The 17557-nt window shown below is 39.1% G+C and overlaps 2 protein-coding genes and 1 pseudogene across 3 annotated transcripts in view; all 3 read left to right on the forward strand.

Moving 5' to 3' along the window:
- LOC111318910 (uncharacterized) overlaps positions 1 to 3714 on the forward strand; it is a 47319-nt gene extending 43605 nt beyond the window's left edge. The window contains exons 1-3 of one of the 2 annotated variants that reach the window (XM_088750581.1): positions 635 to 819; positions 2132 to 2173; positions 2913 to 3714. In XM_088750581.1, coding sequence (XP_088606707.1) covers positions 778 to 819; positions 2132 to 2173; positions 2913 to 3602 — 774 coding nt within the window. In that variant the 5' untranslated portion in view covers positions 635 to 777 and the 3' untranslated portion in view covers positions 3603 to 3714. Of the gene's footprint in view, positions 1 to 634; positions 820 to 2131; positions 2174 to 2912 lie in introns of those variants that run through there. The other variant, XM_088750580.1, reaches the window with a different exon arrangement.
- An 8725-nt stretch (positions 3715 to 12439) lies between these two features.
- Positions 12440 to 16344, forward strand: LOC148740269 (uncharacterized). The gene is made up of 2 exons (XM_088750510.1): positions 12440 to 12991; positions 13238 to 16344. The coding sequence occupies exons 1-2, from the start codon at positions 12846 to 12848 to the stop codon at positions 15510 to 15512; spliced, it is 2421 nt and encodes an 806-aa protein (XP_088606636.1). The 5' UTR covers positions 12440 to 12845; the 3' UTR covers positions 15513 to 16344.
- A 207-nt stretch (positions 16345 to 16551) lies between these two features.
- Positions 16552 to 17216, forward strand: LOC111318908 (uncharacterized; annotated as a pseudogene).
- Positions 17217 to 17557: the final 341 nt, after the last annotated feature.

Below are 17557 nucleotides of genomic sequence, written 5' to 3' on the forward strand. Positions count from 1 at the left end.
ATATATCGTACCTGCCACTTTGCTCCGCAGAATGGCAAATCCTAAACATTTGAAGCGAAACGAAATCTTGAAAACAAGCTATAAGAAATCCGCCACTGAGTAAAACTACTTTACCCAAACTCGACGCTGACAGTCAACTCATGGTTTCAAAAATATTTACCCACCAGCAAGGTACAACTGTTATGATTTTTTTTATTTTTTATAAACGCATTGAAATTTCCGTGACTCCACTTTATCTATCTTTTCCTTTGCTTTGAAATATGCGCGAAATAACGTTTTCTACAAATTTATAAAAAATTCGTTCTTGGATAATACAAAGTTCTCTGATGTGTTGTTGCACAAGTTTATTTTGAAAATTTTCATTCCACGGTCTCCCGACTCTCACGGACTGCCGGACTGCAGAAGAACGAGATGAAAAATGATAAACTCGAGCTAATTGAAATTTCCACGGTTTCCGAAATCCAAATTTAATCGACGGAAAATAGAAAAAAATCTCTAAATCGGAGCTGACGTGCAATTTTTTACAATTGAGGCCATTCAGTTATCGCTTGACTTGACTCGGACAAGCGTGTTTTGGGAGACATTTTCATGTTACCAATTTGTTTACATCTTTTGTACACGTATGCACTTACCTTAAGACCGATCAGAACACTCGTTGAGTATATTTACGACTGCCATCGAACTAGAAACTAATTTCTTGAGAGGGAACTTATAGTTTTTGTGCTGTTCAAAGCTCACAAATCGAAGCTCGCCCAGATACCGCAGTAAAACACAGATATGGCGTTGAAAGCAATTACATTAATTGCCATCGTTTTCTTGGTAAGTGAGTTTTTGACTGACTCTATCATGTGTCGAGGCTTAGTCATTTCAATCGATATTTTAATTGTAAGGGGCTTTCGGATAGAGCCAAGAACCGGATCTAGTTCAAAACTAGTTATTAATCAGAAAAAATATTAGATTTTGAAAAATGCAATATATAAAGCGGTGTGGGGAAATGATTATAAGTCAAAGTTTGAAACTGTATAGGTTCAGTTCTCAACAACTCGCCTCATAACTCTTCCCGTGCCAAAATCAATGCGTTCTCTTAAGAATGCGGCCAGCCCGGTTCTCGAGATCTGACACAAGAAAAACTTTATGAATCTGCATTGATTGAAATAAAAACAGGGAGCAATTTTTCAGGCAAGGGTTGCCCATCTCAAAAACGAGGGTAAGTTGCCTATAAAATTTAGCTGAACATCATCATGATAAGAACTACTTTTGACAATTTCTTGCTGTTTCTTATGAGTATCTAAAAATAATCGTATGCGTCTGTTCGAAGGATTGTCCCCGACTAAAAAAAGCGATAGAATGAATCCGTGAAGACGAAAATATAACGTAGAATAAAACATTTAATCTTCCTATCTTAGATTCCTTAAAAACTACAAATTATTATGATATCTACAAACCACGTATGAGTGAAATGTTGATCGTTATTTCATATCGTTCGTTATCTCTATTTAATTTAGAAATTTAAAGAAAACGAGAAAACTTTCAAGTTTAAAAGACATGTTTCGGACAGAAACCTCTGTCATCTTCAGTTGATTAACAAAGTTGAATTTATAAGTACATGCTAATTAAGCTAGTAACAACAGAAAACATGACAATGTGAAAATTATAAGGATAGCTTTAGATTTACATGATGTAATTGTTGATTCAAAGAAGGTTGTTCTCTTTGAATGTGAATAGCTTCTTTTATCTTGAGTTGGAAACTCGTGGAGGCGTGATCTAAGATATGGAAACAATCTACTAAACACAAGGCGCGACAATGTTCAGAATTCTGTAGATGTTTGAAAACGTGAGAGGCCCTATCACTGACTAAGTGCTCACGCACGCGTGTGGAAAAATGCCAGGCCGCTTCGTCGACATAACAGACATTACAGCCCGCACATGCAAACTTGTAAACCACACGCGAACGAAGCCCGCCAGGGACAGGGTCCTTCACGCCAAACATGTTTCCTATCTTAAAGGAGGAAAAAAATAGTTTGATATCCAAAAATTGTCGTTTTCTTTAAATTTCCGACTTGCCTGTTGATATCAAGAATATTTAATTTACCATATATGGTTGATTAAACCGCGGTATTTTGTTTTCTAGGCACTAACAGAAGCCAACAACAAGAATCCGTTAGGATGCAAGGTAGAAACTTTCAGCCACTATGTTCTCTTAAATCGCGCAGTAGAATTCACAAAGTATAAAGGCGTTGATTAGTAAAAAATGAAAGAACATTTGTGATGTTGCTGGGGTTTAAAACACAGATTTGGAACGCAACGTTCAACGTTACATGTTTCAAAGGAATAGCTGAAAATGACTGGAGTTCATGTTAATGTCTTTAATTTCTTCTCAAACGGGAAAGCAGTATAACAATGGTACATTTTTCAGTGTGGAAAGGTAAAGAGTAGTCAAGAAAAGGCGCACATCACAAAAAAGCAATGGGAACATAAAGTAAATGGAGCCTCAAAACCGTAATTCATGCAACTAAATCACGATTGCTCAGTAGTTCTTTTGATCTTGCATTTCATAGGTTGAAATTATGACACAATCGCTCAATACCGATCGCAGTACGCAGTTAAGGGAAGCCAATGACATTCCGGATTATTTCCCAATCTTACGTAAGGGTCAGGGAGGGAAACGAAAAGTGTATCCCTGATTCAGGAAAAATTTGCATTTCTAAGTCTTTTGTTTGGATGGCCTCTATGGATCCCCCGTTCCGCCCCATGTATGGCCTCTAGAGACTATGAAACCCTCCACCCCCACAGATGGTCCCTATGAAGCCTCCCCCACCCCGTTGGTTGTTCTTTTGCCCGCCCTTCCAGTCACATCGTGTTCGATTTTGTTTTGACTGCTGACCATGCTGATTTTTTCTCGTTTCTTCTAGGGAGATTCCTGTCCTAAACCAAAGGACAATTCACAAGACAGCAAAAACTTTCGTGCCAGCTCCTGCCTTGATCATTTGTTACATGGTGCATCCGCCTGCGGTATGTACCAACTCTACGATTCTTCCGGCAACAGTTTTCCAGCCTACTGCGACTTTAAGTCCGAGCCTGGTTTTGCATGGACCCTGGTGATGTCCTGGGCTAACAAATATCGTGCAATGTCTGCCTTCCGAACTACTCCCTTTAAGATCAACGCTCCTGTGAACGAGAACTTTCTGATCTGGAATATGTACCGCCTGAGTCTGACTCGAATAAGGTCCCTACAGGCCCACTCCACTCACTGGCGCGCAACCTGCAGCTACCCGACCCATGGCGTTGATTTCACAGACTACGTCCGCAGTAACTTCAAAGACTTCAACATTGTTGACTTTATTGGGGCTGGTCAGTGTAAGAAGGTGGAGTTTGTGAATATCCGGGGGCACATGGGTATTCATCTCACCGCAAGGTTTTGGCAGAGTACTAGTTACATGTTGCACATCGACAGCAGCCATTCCGGCTGTAACTTCGACCCGCGGTCCGGCTCAGTGTCCGGTGAAGATAACTTTGGTCATCACTATGTCATTAATCCCAAGTTCCGTTGCACAGCAAGTGATCTTTCCACCACCCAGTGGTGGTTTGGCGCCCATCTGTGACCAGCAAACGAGGCTCTCAGCATACAAATATTCATTCTGCAGACTAAATTTAGGAAATAACACTGTAGTCTTTTGAAGATTCTTCAATAAAGCCTGAGGTATTAAAGAACTGGGCATGGTGTGCATTCTTAATTAGAAACTCTTTGTCCTTTCGGCGTTCCTTTAATGAGCAGTTTTTACCAAAGAAAGTTCATTTTCACAAACCTTGAGTTTGTACAAGTTACTCAGTTTCGTCATGTGCGTTCGTAAATTTCAGGACGCCCATCGGCTAAGAACAGGTCCCATTATATCCCAATGCCAAACACTTTTAAAAGTTGAAACTTAATGCTAATCATTATCAAGGAATCAAATTATTATGAGTTTTCCTCGCAGTAAATACTGCCTACCCCTCCCCCACGCTTTAGCTTGGACAATACCGTTTTAGACAGAGCGAAACATCGGAAAATAAAACGTCGGGGAGCGGGCGAGATATTTTTTGGGGGGGGTGGAGGGGGCCACGTAGTTTTCAAGGGGGTAATGGGGAGGGATCAGTCGTCGACAACAGAGTTTAAAGAATTGATTGCCAGTTAACGGCCAGTGAAGGGGATCATAAGGACATTACAGGGCCTTAGGGGAGATCGGGTAAATTTTATCTTAACAACCAAAATCCTCCCATAAAGAGCGGTCCCTTTATAGAAATCATAAGATTTTGAAGCATCTATAGTGTTTCTTTCTGTACAATTCCATTGAAGTGCAAAGTTGGAGGTGGCGAGATGCATTCTCCATTCGTCATTCTTTATTCCTGATTCCCATCTTTTATTCCTTTTTGTTCCTTCTTTATTCCCATTCTTTATTCCTCATTCTCCATTCCACATTCTTTAGTCCACATTCCTCATTCTCCATTCTCTATTCTCCAGTCCCCATTACCCCTTCCCCCTTCCCTATTCTTTATTTTCCATTCCCCATTCCTCATTCTCCATTCTCCATTCTCCATTCCCTATTCCCTATTCCCAATCTCCACTCCCCAATCTTCCTTCCCCAATCTCCATTCCCCAATCTCCATTCCTCAATCTCCATTCCCCAATCTCCATTCCCCAATCTCCATTCCCCGATCTCCATTCCTCAATCTCCATTCCTCAATCTCCATTCCCCAATCTCCATTCCCCAATCTCCATTCCCCAATCTCCATTCCCCAATCTCCATTCCCCGATCTCCATTCCTCAATCTCCATTCCCCAGTCTCCATTCCCCAATCTCCATTCCCCAATCTCCATTCCCTAATCTCCATTCCCCAATCTCCATTCCCCAATCTCCATTCCCCAATCTCCATTCCCCAATCTCCATTCATCGATCTCCATTCCTCAATCTCCATTCCCCAATCTCCATTCCCCAATCTCCATTCCCCAATCTCCATTCCCCATTCTCTATTCTCATTCTCCATTCCCCATTCTCTAATGCTCGTTTTCCATTCCTCGTTCTCCATTCCCCATTCCTCATCCTCCATTCCTCATTCTTCATTCCCCATTCGTCATTCTCCATTCCCTATTCTCCATTCCTCATTTCCCATTCCTCATTTCCCATTCCTCATTTCCCATTCCTCATTTCCCATTCCTCATTCTCCATTCCTCACTCCCCATTCCCCATTCTCTGATCTCTATTCCAGATTTTAGTAACATCCTAGCTTAGCAGACGTAAGAAACTGAAATATTTCAAATCAGCAGGTGCAGTTCCAGCTGTAATTTCGACCTGAGGTGGCCAAGGATTCAGCATCAAGTTAATAGAACGCGGGAGTAATAACCTTTTGATGACTTTCTTAAAGAATGAGATCTCTTAGGAAAAAATGTCAGAGCGAAGCAATTTGTAAATTTATGATAGAAGAAAGAAAAATGATCGGTACATCTTTAGTTAAAAGTAATTTTTTTGGACACGTATTTCCAGAAGGTTTCTACCCATGGCCAACCTGAGGATGGTATCATTAGTAGGGCAACAACAAGCAGTCTAAAAAACACTTTTGGGTCAGTTATGTACACGAGGTCTAAACCGAACCGCAGTATTACACAAGCAGTGGGCCTCAGGGATTTGCCATAAGAGGGCTGATTTAATTAAAGACATCCTTCCACTATTAGCTTTCGGCACTCTTGACTCTTTTTACAAAAACAAATTTTCGGATAAGAGGTTCTGCTAAAGTGAAGGCTCAGAACGCATTTTTGCTAAAGAACGGCAGAACTTTGCTTAAATAATCAGCTCTTGAATTTTGATTGATAATCACAACCTATCTGTTCACCCAACCCATCCATTCCTACCCGCTATTCACTTGGTTAAGCGTTTAAAAGAAGCGAGATGCTTCTGAAAGTGTTAACCAGTGAAAAAAAAGGATTTCTGGATTTCTATCGGTACAGATGAAAACTACTGGACCAGTCATTTTTTTTTTATCATGGGGGGGGGGGGGAGGGTTAGGGGGCTGTAGGAGGGCTGTTGGGGGGCAGCCTGAGGAGAAGGCGGGGGCTGCCAGCTTTCACTTAATTGCAATCTAATAACGTTTACTCATATGCTGACCAAAAGATTAAGTTTTACATAGTTTGCGTGGCAGGGCAATCAAAATTCTTCCTTTCTTCTTTGAATTAATTGTTCCATAAAAAAATATTTATTAGAAATTGTATCAAGACGATACTAATAGTTTTACCATCCTTCAATAACCTCACGGTTCTAAAATTTTCAGGCCTAATAGCATGTCAGAAATTTTCTGAAAAAACGTCTTCTTATTTCTGGCATTGAGAGGATTAAGTGCAATCAGAGATCTAGTTTAGTTATTTTTTAAGTTGCTAAAGCCTATATTCATACAACTGTCGCTGCTCTTCGATTACATTTGCGAAATGAAAAGATGAAATCTATTAGCTCCTATTTCGAGATTTCGTTTTGTATCAATGGTTTAAGATTTGCAGGCCATTCATCGGAGCGAAGTGACAGCTTAAAAGACATTTTTAACCAAGTTTACATGAAAAGAAAACAACGTCAACAATCTCACTATAGAAGTCTGCTCTTAAGTCGTTTGTGAATCCTTGCCTGACAGAAAACGCAGTTCCTGTTCCATTTTTTTCTAGGAGAAAAATCTTAGTGTTCCAAATAAAAGAAAAAAAAAATTATGTTTCCTCAAGCTAGAGATAAGCGTGCCATGGCATCTTTACCGCGTGTCAGTTGACGTTTTGTTTTTGTTTTGTTTTGTTTTTTTGACGTTTCGAGTAGTTAATTAGCAAAAGTAGCACTCTAAAATCAATTGATTCCTTGGTAACAATAGGCATTAAATTTTACCTATAAGCAGTGACCGAGAAATGTTTTGATTTCCATTGATTTCGAATTTGAAAACAAACGACATTTTAAATCAGCTCGAATATTATCTTTTTATCTTTTGTTAACCATTTCGAATTCATTCTTGGGTTGTCGTCGGTTTAATCAAATTGTGAAGTTAGAGACATGAAAGACAACTATACAGCAATGAGTTTGCATATGGACTTTTTACTATCCATGAACAAACGTTTACGATCGAACTTCTAGACAACTTTGTTTCTCGTATATTTCGTTTTAGAATAGAGGAGGTTTTTGCGGGGAAAAAAGAAAGGATAAGGACTTAAAGTAATATTAATACATAAAAAAACAACAACAGTTCTGCTTCGCTGGTGGGTAAATAATTGTGACAGACAATAGGTTGACTATCCAACGTAGGGTTTGCGGCGAAGGATATCACAGCTTTTCATCAGAACTGGCAATAATGTCGCATTCGGATTGGCCAATTTTTCTTTGTCAAAGCTGCTCGCGTCAAGGCGTCACGCAACGTGTCACTCACAGAAAGAATCGTTTTATGTGACGTCGATATTGTGGTAACTCGGCTGTGCCTCGTGATTCGACAACATTTTGACCACTGTGACGACGGATATTGTTGGTGATAAGAGTGCAGACCACGCTTAACCACTGTCGATTTCTTACATTTCATAAAAGTCGTTTTGTTCCCAATGAAAGGAAATAAATATTATATTCATTTTCACCATTCAGTCCGACAGGTTAGCGTGCAATGAGACCTTTGTTGCGTACCAGTTATCGATTTCTTCTCTGACATTTAGATTTATTTGAAAAAAGTTTTTGTCGTCTTTAAAAAGTCAAGGGGAACGTCACTTAATGCGAATGGCGCTCAAAAATCAAGTGATTGCTTGATAACAATAGCCATCGAATTTTATCTTTTCGCAGTGTTTAGGATTGGAATCTTGACCTGCTCTCAGCCAATGAGAATGATAGTATTTACGCATGTGCATTGTTATGACGAAGCTGAAAGTAACTTGTACAAAAAATGTATTATGGCACTAAAGTTTCTTCTCGTCAAAAGAGCGTATAAAAGAAATGCAATAATAATCAAAAGTTTCCAATCGAGGATACACTCACTGCTCAGTTCTTCAAGACCTCAGTCTTTATTGGAGTCTTCAAAAGATTACAAAGTTATTTCCTTAATCTAGCTTACAGAATGAATACTTTTATGCTGAGAGCCTCGTTTTCTGTCGTTTTGAAGACCCGTTGGTGCCATTGCTGACCACAGATGGGCGCCAAACCACCACTGGGTGGTGGAAGGATCCTCGATTGGAAGCTTTTCAGTGATTATTGTGTTTCCGTTTTATGCGCAGTTTTGACGAGAAGAAACTTCAATGCCATAATCCTTTTCTTTTACAAGTTCCTTTCAGCTTTGTCACAACGATACATATGCGTAAATGCTAGCATCCCCATTAGCAGAGAGCAGGTCAACGTCTCAATCCTAAACACTGCTAAAAGGTGAAATTCAATGGCAATTGCTATCAAGCAATCACTTGACTTTTGAGTGCCACTTGAATTAAATAACTTTCCCCTTGACTTTTGACAGACAATGAATTTTTTAAAAAGTCGGCAAGTCAGAAAAGAAACCGATAACTGACATGCGGCAAAGGTTTCTTTGAAAAAGAATCTCGACTGAATGGATAAAAATGAAGGTGATATTTGTTTCTTTTACTTTGGGAACAAAACGACTTTTATGAAATTTAACAAATCGGTCGTGGTTTAGCGTGGTTTGTACTCTTATCGACAATTATATTTGTCATCACAGTGGTCAAAATGTTCTGAACTCAAGAGAAGTAGCAGAGTTATCAGAATATCGGCGTTGGAAGAAACGATTCTTTCGTTGGTGACGCGTTGAAGCGAGCAGCTTCGTCTGTACTCTTATCGACAAAGGTAAATTGGCCGATCAAATTGCGATATTACTCCCAATTGTGGTTAAAAGCTGCGATATCCTCTATGCATGACAATTTAAAATATTTGCACAAACGACTAAAAGGAAGACATTTATAACAGTTTTTGATGTTGTTTGCCGTTTGGGTAAATTTGGTTAGAAATAGATTTTTCATGTCACTTTTCTCAGAAGAATGGCCTGCAAATCTTAAAAATTTTGATGCGAAATGAAATCTCCGGCGGAACATAAGCTTGAGCTATAAGAAATCGGCCACTGAGCAAACTACTCTCCGCAAACCCCACGCTGATAGTCAACTTATCGTTTCACAAATATTTACCCACCAGCGAAGCAGAACTGGTTTTTTTATTATAATTATTCTTAATGTATTTAAATTCCTTTTCCGCTGCAAAACCTTTCTCCTTTCTAGAAACAAAACATGTAAGAAATGACTTTTTCTACAAATTCGTCAAAGTTTGTTTAATTTATGGATAGTTAAAAAGTCCATATGCAAATTAGTTGATGTTAATTGCCTTTCGCAAACCCTACGTTGGATAGTCAACCCATTGTTTCACTAATATTTACCCACCAGCGAAGGAAAACTGTTTTTTTTTTTAATGTATCAATATTACTTTAAGTCTTTTATACTTTTCTTTTTCCCCTCTGTTTTTCCTCCTTTCTAAAACGTGATGTAACTGGGAAACAAAGTTTACTAGAAATTCGTAAACGTTTGTTCAAAGATAATACAAAAAAGTCCACATGGAAATTCATTGTTGCATCATTGCCTTTCATGTCTTTAAACTCATAGCATTAGGCCGACGACAACCCAAGAATGAAGGGTTTAAAAGAAGATAACATTTGAGCTAATTAAATTTCCCTAGTTCTCGAATTCCAAATCGACAGAAAATCGACAAATTTCTCAATCACTGCTAAAAGGAGAAGTTTAGTGCCTATTGTTATCAAGGAATCAATTGATTTTTGAGTGCCACAGCAGACACTTAGAGTTCGATTGTTGATGTTGTTTTCTGTACCCGTAAATTTGGTTAAAAAATGTCGTTTACCCGTCACTTCACTCCTATGAACGGCTTGCGAATCTTAGACCTTAGATACGAATCAAAATCTCGGAACAAGAGTAATAAGAAATTCGCCACTGCATAACATTTATCAACAGCGAAATATAACTGTTTTTTTTTTTTTTCAACGCTTTGAAATATCTTTATGTCATCGCTACTTTTCTTTTAACAAGGAAAACCCTCCTCCTGATAGGGCACATTTCCGGGCTCTCCTGAGCGTGATAAATCATCCGCTTGGAAACTGAATCGACCAATCAGACGAGGTGTACTATTTTCATCGTGTTATAATCATGGATGGTACAAAGGCCTCATGCAAATTTTCTGATTTCTAGTCCCACATTATCATATCATGTGTAAAATTGTCACTTCAATGTCTTCCAACTCGCGATTTTATGCTGACGGCTGTGGAGGAATGAGAGGTTTGAAAAAGGATAACACTCGAGCTAATAAAAATGTCCTTAGATTTCGATTTTCAAATTGAAGGAATATCAAAATAATTCTTAATGGCGGCTAAAGTTAAGTCCCTAGGTTTGCGGCTTTTCAGTTATGACTTAATTGACTTGAAAGAAACGTGTCATTGAAAGACATTTTCATGTTACCAGTTTGTTTACTTCTTTTGTACACTTATGCACTTACCATATAAGACCGATCGGAGCAGTCGTTGATGATAATTCTGACTGCCATAGAACTAGAAACTGTTTCTAGACAAGGAACTTATAGTTTCAGTCCTCTTCAAAGCTAAGTCCAAGCTCATCCAGATACCACATCAAAACTCGGATATCGCGTTGAAAACAGTCACATTAATTGGCATCGTTTTCTTGGTAAGTGAGTCTTTGACTGACTTTTTCAAGTTGTCTCGTTTCAATCACGCATCGATATATTATTTGCAAGGAACTTTCAGTTAAGGGCCACGGGCTTTATTGATCAAAAACCGGATCTAGTTCAAAACTTAGTTATTAACCAGTAAAAGTATCAGATATCGAAAGTGACTTAGTCCTAGAATTCCGTACAGGTTTCCTGGGCGGTCTGGAGAAATTCATGAAAAAATTCATGAAATTCAAGTTGTGAAACTGGACAGGTTCCATTCTCAACAACTCGCCTTGAAACCTCTTTCCGTGTCAAAATCAATGCGTTCTCGTCGGTGATAATGCGGCTCGCCCGGTTCTCAAGATCTTAGCCAGGAAACACTTTATAAATCTGCCTAAATTAAAATAAAAGCGAGAGCAAATTCTCAAGCAAGGGCGGCCCGTCTCGAAAACGATGAATAACTATTGCAGACTGACTTTAATTTTTTTTTTTTATAAAATCTAGCTGGCCTTTTGGAAATTCATTGTTGCTACACTTGAGTTCCTAAGTTGGTTGTTCGCGGCTTTTCGAAAGATTCTCCCAAACTGAATTAACGAAAAAGTAATTCTGTTCTGGCAAGAATAAAAGATAAATGAAACAAAACAATCTTCCAATCTCAAATTCCTAAAAACTACATTTGCGAACGCAAATGAAAAATAGTTCGCAGAACTTCATAATAGATTCAGTATATATGGTTGATTGACCGCGGTAATTTGTTTTCTAGGCACTTGTAGAAGCCAAAAACAGGAGTTCGCCACATCCATTAGGATGCAAGGTAGGAACTTTCAGTCACTATATTCCCTAACATCGCTAGAGGTGTAAAGGCATTGATAAGAAAATTAAAGAAGGAAATTGATAATATTGTTGGGGTTTAAAACACTGATTGGGAACACAGCATCCAACCTAAAATGCCTCAATAATTTACTTACCTGATTCATTGATCACTTTGGATCACTAATTTGCGACCAAAAGGAAAACTGTAGACTAATTTTCTCAGTGAGGAATTGTTGAGAATGAGCGGAGTGGTGTTGTGTGTCAGGTAAACTTGTTATATATTTTTTTTCTTCAAGCAGGAAAGTAGGATAATAAGTGCTTTTCAATTTAGGGCGAAAAGCTAAGAAAAAAAAAATCAGGGAAAAGTACTCGTCAGAAGACGGCAACGAGAATCCAAAGTAAATAAGGCCTCAAAAGCGCGAAAATCGTGATTGCTCAATGGCTATTTTGATCTTGTATGTCACTGGTTGAAAGGATGACGCCATCGCTCAGCACCAATCACAGTACGCAGTTAGTAAAATCAATATGATTCGGCTAGATTATTTCTCACTCTCACCGTGGGGGTCAGGAAAGGGAAGCTGTAAAACTTCAACCAACCTCCCAACCTAATTAAGGAACAATAAGAAGTCTTAAGATTTCCAAATGTCACCATGGACGGTCCCTATGGAAACCTTCGTCCTCCTTTCCCCCCCCCCCCCTTGTTAGTTGTTTGTCAGCTTGACCATCCATACCCATTGTTTCGTTTTTTCTTTTGTCTTATGACTGCTGACCACGCTCATTTCTTTCGGCTTATTTCCAGGGAGATTCTTGTCCTAAACCAAAGAATAACTTACTAAATAAGGAGAAATTTCGTGCCAACTTTCGCCTGGATCATTTGCTGAGGGGCGCATCCGCTTGCGGTATGTATGAACTCTACCATGAAACTCCTTGTTAACAAAAGGTTCTATCATATTTCCGATGGCCACGCCCAATAATAGCTCTCTCACAAAAAAATTAAAATTTGGTAGTTTTTTGCTCACTGTGATTTTCATGAAAAATTTCACAATTGGTTACCACCGGTTTATGAAACGTACCTGTTTATTACATCTTTATCGCACTTTTTTAGTTCGAAAAGCACATAACAAGTCACGGACCTTGGAAGTTTCTTTTAGTAGGTCGAGTCAATTTTTAAGAAATCTGAGCGCGAAAATCAGAACTGCCTGTGAAAACTGGGGAACAGCTTCTCACTGCATGCCGGGATAGCCGTGTTACCGCCAGATTTGAAAACTGTAATAAATTCCCCGCGTTTTGGTGTGCGATTCATAAATATTGATGAACATTTTCTTACGGACCGATGGCCTTCAAGTGTTACCAATACGTATTTTTACTGCTGCTATTCATTTCCATTGAAAGAAGTGAATCGGCTGGGCATGATTCAGGAGAGCAGGGAAGCGGTTCATCGGGTGATTCTTTTCCTTCGTTCACGTACGAAATAAACAAGTAAGTATATATAATAACATTCTTACTGTAAATTTTAATACTGTAAAGAGTACCTTCGGAAAAGGTAGTTGAGCTCGGAAGAGGAGTAAATAACATCGAAAACAAGCGCTCACCGTAGCCGGCTCAAGAAGTACAAAATACACTTTACGTAATGTCAACAATTCTAAAGTAAGATTTGTGTTACATGTGTTTCATGTTAGCGGCATTTACAATAAATTTACCGGTGGTCCACTTTTTTCCCTTTAGTTTGCTCATTTACACCATATCAAAGGAGGGAAAGAGTCATGACGATGAAGGTAACGATTCTCCTTTAGCATCTGTCGTGAAGAAAATTTTGGAAGACTCAGGAGCACACAATGTGGAAGTAAACAAACGCATTTTGAACGTTTTTAAGAAAAAGATATCAATCCTCCATACAGCGTTCAAGCGGGCAAGCAAATCAGGAGGAAAAGCCCTGAAGAAATTAGTTAACGGGTGGAAATTTGGACCAAATTATAAATTGAAAGTGTTCTACAACGAAGTCGACGTTTTGAAATTAAAGGGTGATTGCGATCGGCTGAGAGGTGAGAAAAGAGTTCTCGAGGAGTGCGTGACTGAGCAAGCAGCTAAACGGATTTGCCTTGAAGAGAAATTGAAAGCTGCCCTGAATAAGTCACAGAAGAAAGATGAAGAGAGCAAGAGACGATTTAAACGTTTAGCGAAAAAGGTTGCAGACATGTGCTCGGAGAAAAGGTCAAGAGGCCCAGCAAAGAAAAAATCTTTTCAGCAGTACACGCGACAGCATCAGGCACGCGTCAAAAAACAAATGAAGGAACAATGTCACACAACCCTGTCATTCCTTGGTTTATACAATTATGTTGCCACCAAGGTAGAAGTCTTCAATGAGGACACTGGTCAGTTAGAGACTTTTAGTCTTCTTGAAGAAGGTGAACTTCCTTTTATTGACGACAATGCAAAGGAAATGACAGACAAAGAGCTGGATGATCTTAATATGTGGATGTATTTGAAAGACAAATTTAACATCTCCAATGAAGCCTGGCGTGAGTTTTCAATCAAGGCAAAAGATATGCCAAAACTGTCCCAGATAACGAAACAGATAAACAAGTTAAATACTTCATGGAATTTGAGTTGCACTCCTGGTGAAGCAGAAGGTGTTCAAGTAAAATTTGAAGACAGCCTTCGAAAACAATTAAAAAGACTAGACTTGAAAGAAAACACAATTAAGGTAAAGCTCAGTGGGGATGGAACACAGATAGGAAAGAGGTTGAAAATAGTGAACTTCACTTACACTATATTAAATGAGAAAGATGTAGCCATGGGGGAAAAAGGGAATTACATTTTGGCAATAATAAAAACAACTGAAAGCTATGAAAATTTACAAGAAAGTCTCTCTGATCTCAGGAATGAGATGGAATTGCTTAAGACAATTACTGTAAATAATTGCAAATATGATATTGAATATTTCCTTGGGGGAGACTGGAAGTTTCTGGCTTGTGTTTGTGGCCTGGGGGCTGCAAACCAAGACTATGCTTGCATATGGTGTAAGTGCCCCAGACTACAGAGGTGGGATACAAATAAGCAATGGTCTATAACTGATCTTAGTCTAGGGGCACGAAACCTGGCACAAATAAGTCAGTGTGCAAAATCAAAAAAGTTTAATTGTAAAAAGAATCCTTTATTCCCATTTATTCCTCTTGATCATGTAGTCATTGATACTTTACATCTGTTCTTACGAATTTCTGACAATTTGATTGAACTTCTGATTAGACAATTAAGAAGACTAGATAGCATTGAGAAAAAGGTAATATTTACAGATGGATTTCCGAGAGATAAATATAAATATATGGCGGGTTATGAATTGCTCCTCAACAACCTGGGAGTATCATTTCAGTGGCATATTGGGAAAGAAAGCAAGAAATTAGAGTACAGAGACCTGACTGGTCCTGAGAAGCTGAAATTGTTTCAACATATAGAAATGTCAGCAATTCTTCCTACTTGTGAAAACTGTGCCCAAATTCAAAAGCTATGGGCTGATTTCATAGATATTATTGGTGATTTAAAGCTTGATTTTCATTGTAATGATGAAGTTATGCATTTAAAAGGCAAGATAGGGGATTGGTTAGGTAACTTTCTTACATTATACCAAACTAAGGATGTCACCCCTTACCTGCATGCCTTTTATTACCATGTTCCCGAATTCCTTAATCTATACACAAACATTGCCCACTATACTCAGCAAGGTATGGAGAAGTACAATGATAGGGCATCAAAGGATTACTTTCGATCCACCAACCACAGGGGAATTGCTGCACTCAAACAATTATTTCTGAAGAAAAATAGAATACAGTACCTAGAGGCAGCTGGATATGTAAGGGTCAAAAACACCTATAAGTGTTCCAACTGCTCAAACATTGGGCACACAATTAAGACATGTACATCGCATTGTATACATTGCCAGCATCCTACATGTTGCTCGCATCTTGTTAAAATTAATGGGAAATGGACCCCAAAATGTATGTAGGGTTTAAGTGACTGGCAAAGCCTTTGTAGCAGTCTTAACAACATAATTTGAACTTATATCCCATTTGTTTTATGTTCATATCAGAAAATATAACAGTGAAACTATACTTTTACCTCATTGAGTGATTTAAGCCTTTGACAAATTATGTGCTTTCAAATTAGCAGTGTCGACTATGCAAACATAATGCAAAATTTATTTTACACATGACATATAATACAACTAAAAAGTTCTGCTGATGTACTGTCTCTTGTTGCCGTCTCCCCTAACAAAGGTTAAAACTAAAGCATACAGGCCTTCTATCTCTGACCGTACAAACTTTCCTCCGATGTATTTAAACTCCATAATTGGGTTTCTCTTGGTCAACTAGTATTGTACTGTTCCATTCACAACATACGCGAAGTCGCCATTTTCATTGAAAATCCTCTCATTCCACTTTAAACCTAGTATATGATCCAAGTCAGCATTATCCTTGATTGTATGCACCTTCTTCCCTCTGATCTGAATTCCTTTTACAACCTTACCAAGTCCTCTATCGAAAACATCACAGTCAACATTAACTTCGATCCTGATTTCAGGATCATCACGCCGCCCTGACCACAGCTTACGCTTTATTTCTTGATAGATATGTCCATGGAAGACGTTCGTCCTGTCTTCAAGAGATATTTCTTCAGGAATATACGCTTTCTCCACCCGTTCGAATGGAAACATGTTCTCGTCCTGACAGTCACGCCATTCATCAGCTTCTTCTTCGTAACCTTTATAGTGAATTTTAACTCTTTTCTTCTGTTTGTCGATCGCGACTATTTCGATTTCATAAAGCTTATTATCCCTATCTGATTTCCTCCTCTTCTTTTTCTTATATTCAACCGCCAAATATTCGTTTAAAAGCCGTTTTGGAGGCTGCGACGTGCGTTTCGTTTTTTCCGCCATTTTAAATCACAGAGCTCGCGCATGCGCTTAGGGTAATTTTACGAAATCCGTCAAGTAAGATTACTCAAAATCAAATGTTCCACTCACAGGGGAAAGAGTTTGATATCATTCTAACGGCAACAGTTTTCCAGCCTATTGTGACTTGAGCGTGGTTTTGCATGGACCCTGGTGATGTCCTGGGCTAACAAATATCGTGCACTCTCTGCTTTCAAGAGAAATCCCTTCAAGAACAACGCTCCTGTGAACGAGAACTCTCTGATCTGGAATATGTACCGACTGAGTCTGACTCGAATGAGGTCCCTACAAGCCCACTCCACTCACTGGCGCGCAACCTGCAGCTACCCGACCCATGGCGTTGATTTCACAGACTACGTCCGCAGTAACTGACTTCAACATTGTCGACTTTATTGGGGCTGGTCAGTGTAAGAAGGTGGAGTTTGTGAATATCCAGGGGCACATGGGTATTCATCTCACCGCCCGTTTTTGGCAGAGTACTAGTTACATGTTGCAAATCAGCGATTCCGGTTGCAAGTTCAACCCGAAGTGCGGCTCAGTGTCCAGTGAAGACAACTTTGTTATTACCATACCATTAACCTCAAGTTCCGTTGCACAGCAAGTGATCATTCCACCACTCAGTGGTGGAATGATCCTTTTGAAGACCCTTTGATCGACAATGGCTCCAAAGGGTCTTCAAAACGACAGATAACGAGGCTCTCAGCAAACAAATATTCATTCAGTAAACTAGAGTTAGGAAATAACGATTTAATCTTTTGAAGACTTTTCAATAAAGATTGAGGTCTTTAACTGAGCACTAAGTGCATTTTTGATTGGAAGCTCATTTCTGTGTTCCTTTAATGAACAGTTTTTACCAAAGAAAGTTCAATGCCACAATGCTTGAGTTTGTACAAGTTACTCATTCCGTCACGTGCATACGTAAATTCCTAAGAACAGGTCCAACTATCCAAATCCAAACACTGTTTAACAATTGGTTCATGCTTTAGCGTGCACTATCGAGTTATGGAGCACGCGGGAAGTTTGGAGAGCACGAAAGAAGCGTAAGAGTTGCCCGAGGCGATAGCCGAGGGCAACTCTAGCTTCTTTCGTGCTCTCCAAAC

Source organism: Stylophora pistillata, chromosome 2 (genome assembly GCF_964205215.1).
Source record: "Stylophora pistillata chromosome 2, jaStyPist1.2, whole genome shotgun sequence".
NCBI lineage: Eukaryota > Metazoa > Cnidaria > Anthozoa > Scleractinia > Pocilloporidae > Stylophora > Stylophora pistillata.

What these genes read in the sequence shown, in the direction of transcription:
- LOC148740269 (XM_088750510.1), top strand. Translation starts at nt 12,846, where the DNA reads ATGGCCTTCAAGTGTTACCAATACGTATTTTTACTGCTGCTATTCATT. An exon ending in TTCACGTACGAAATAAACAA is followed by an intron (nt 12,992 to 13,237) that starts GTAAGTATATAT and finishes TTTTCCCTTTAG; the next exon opens with TTTGCTCATTTACACCATAT.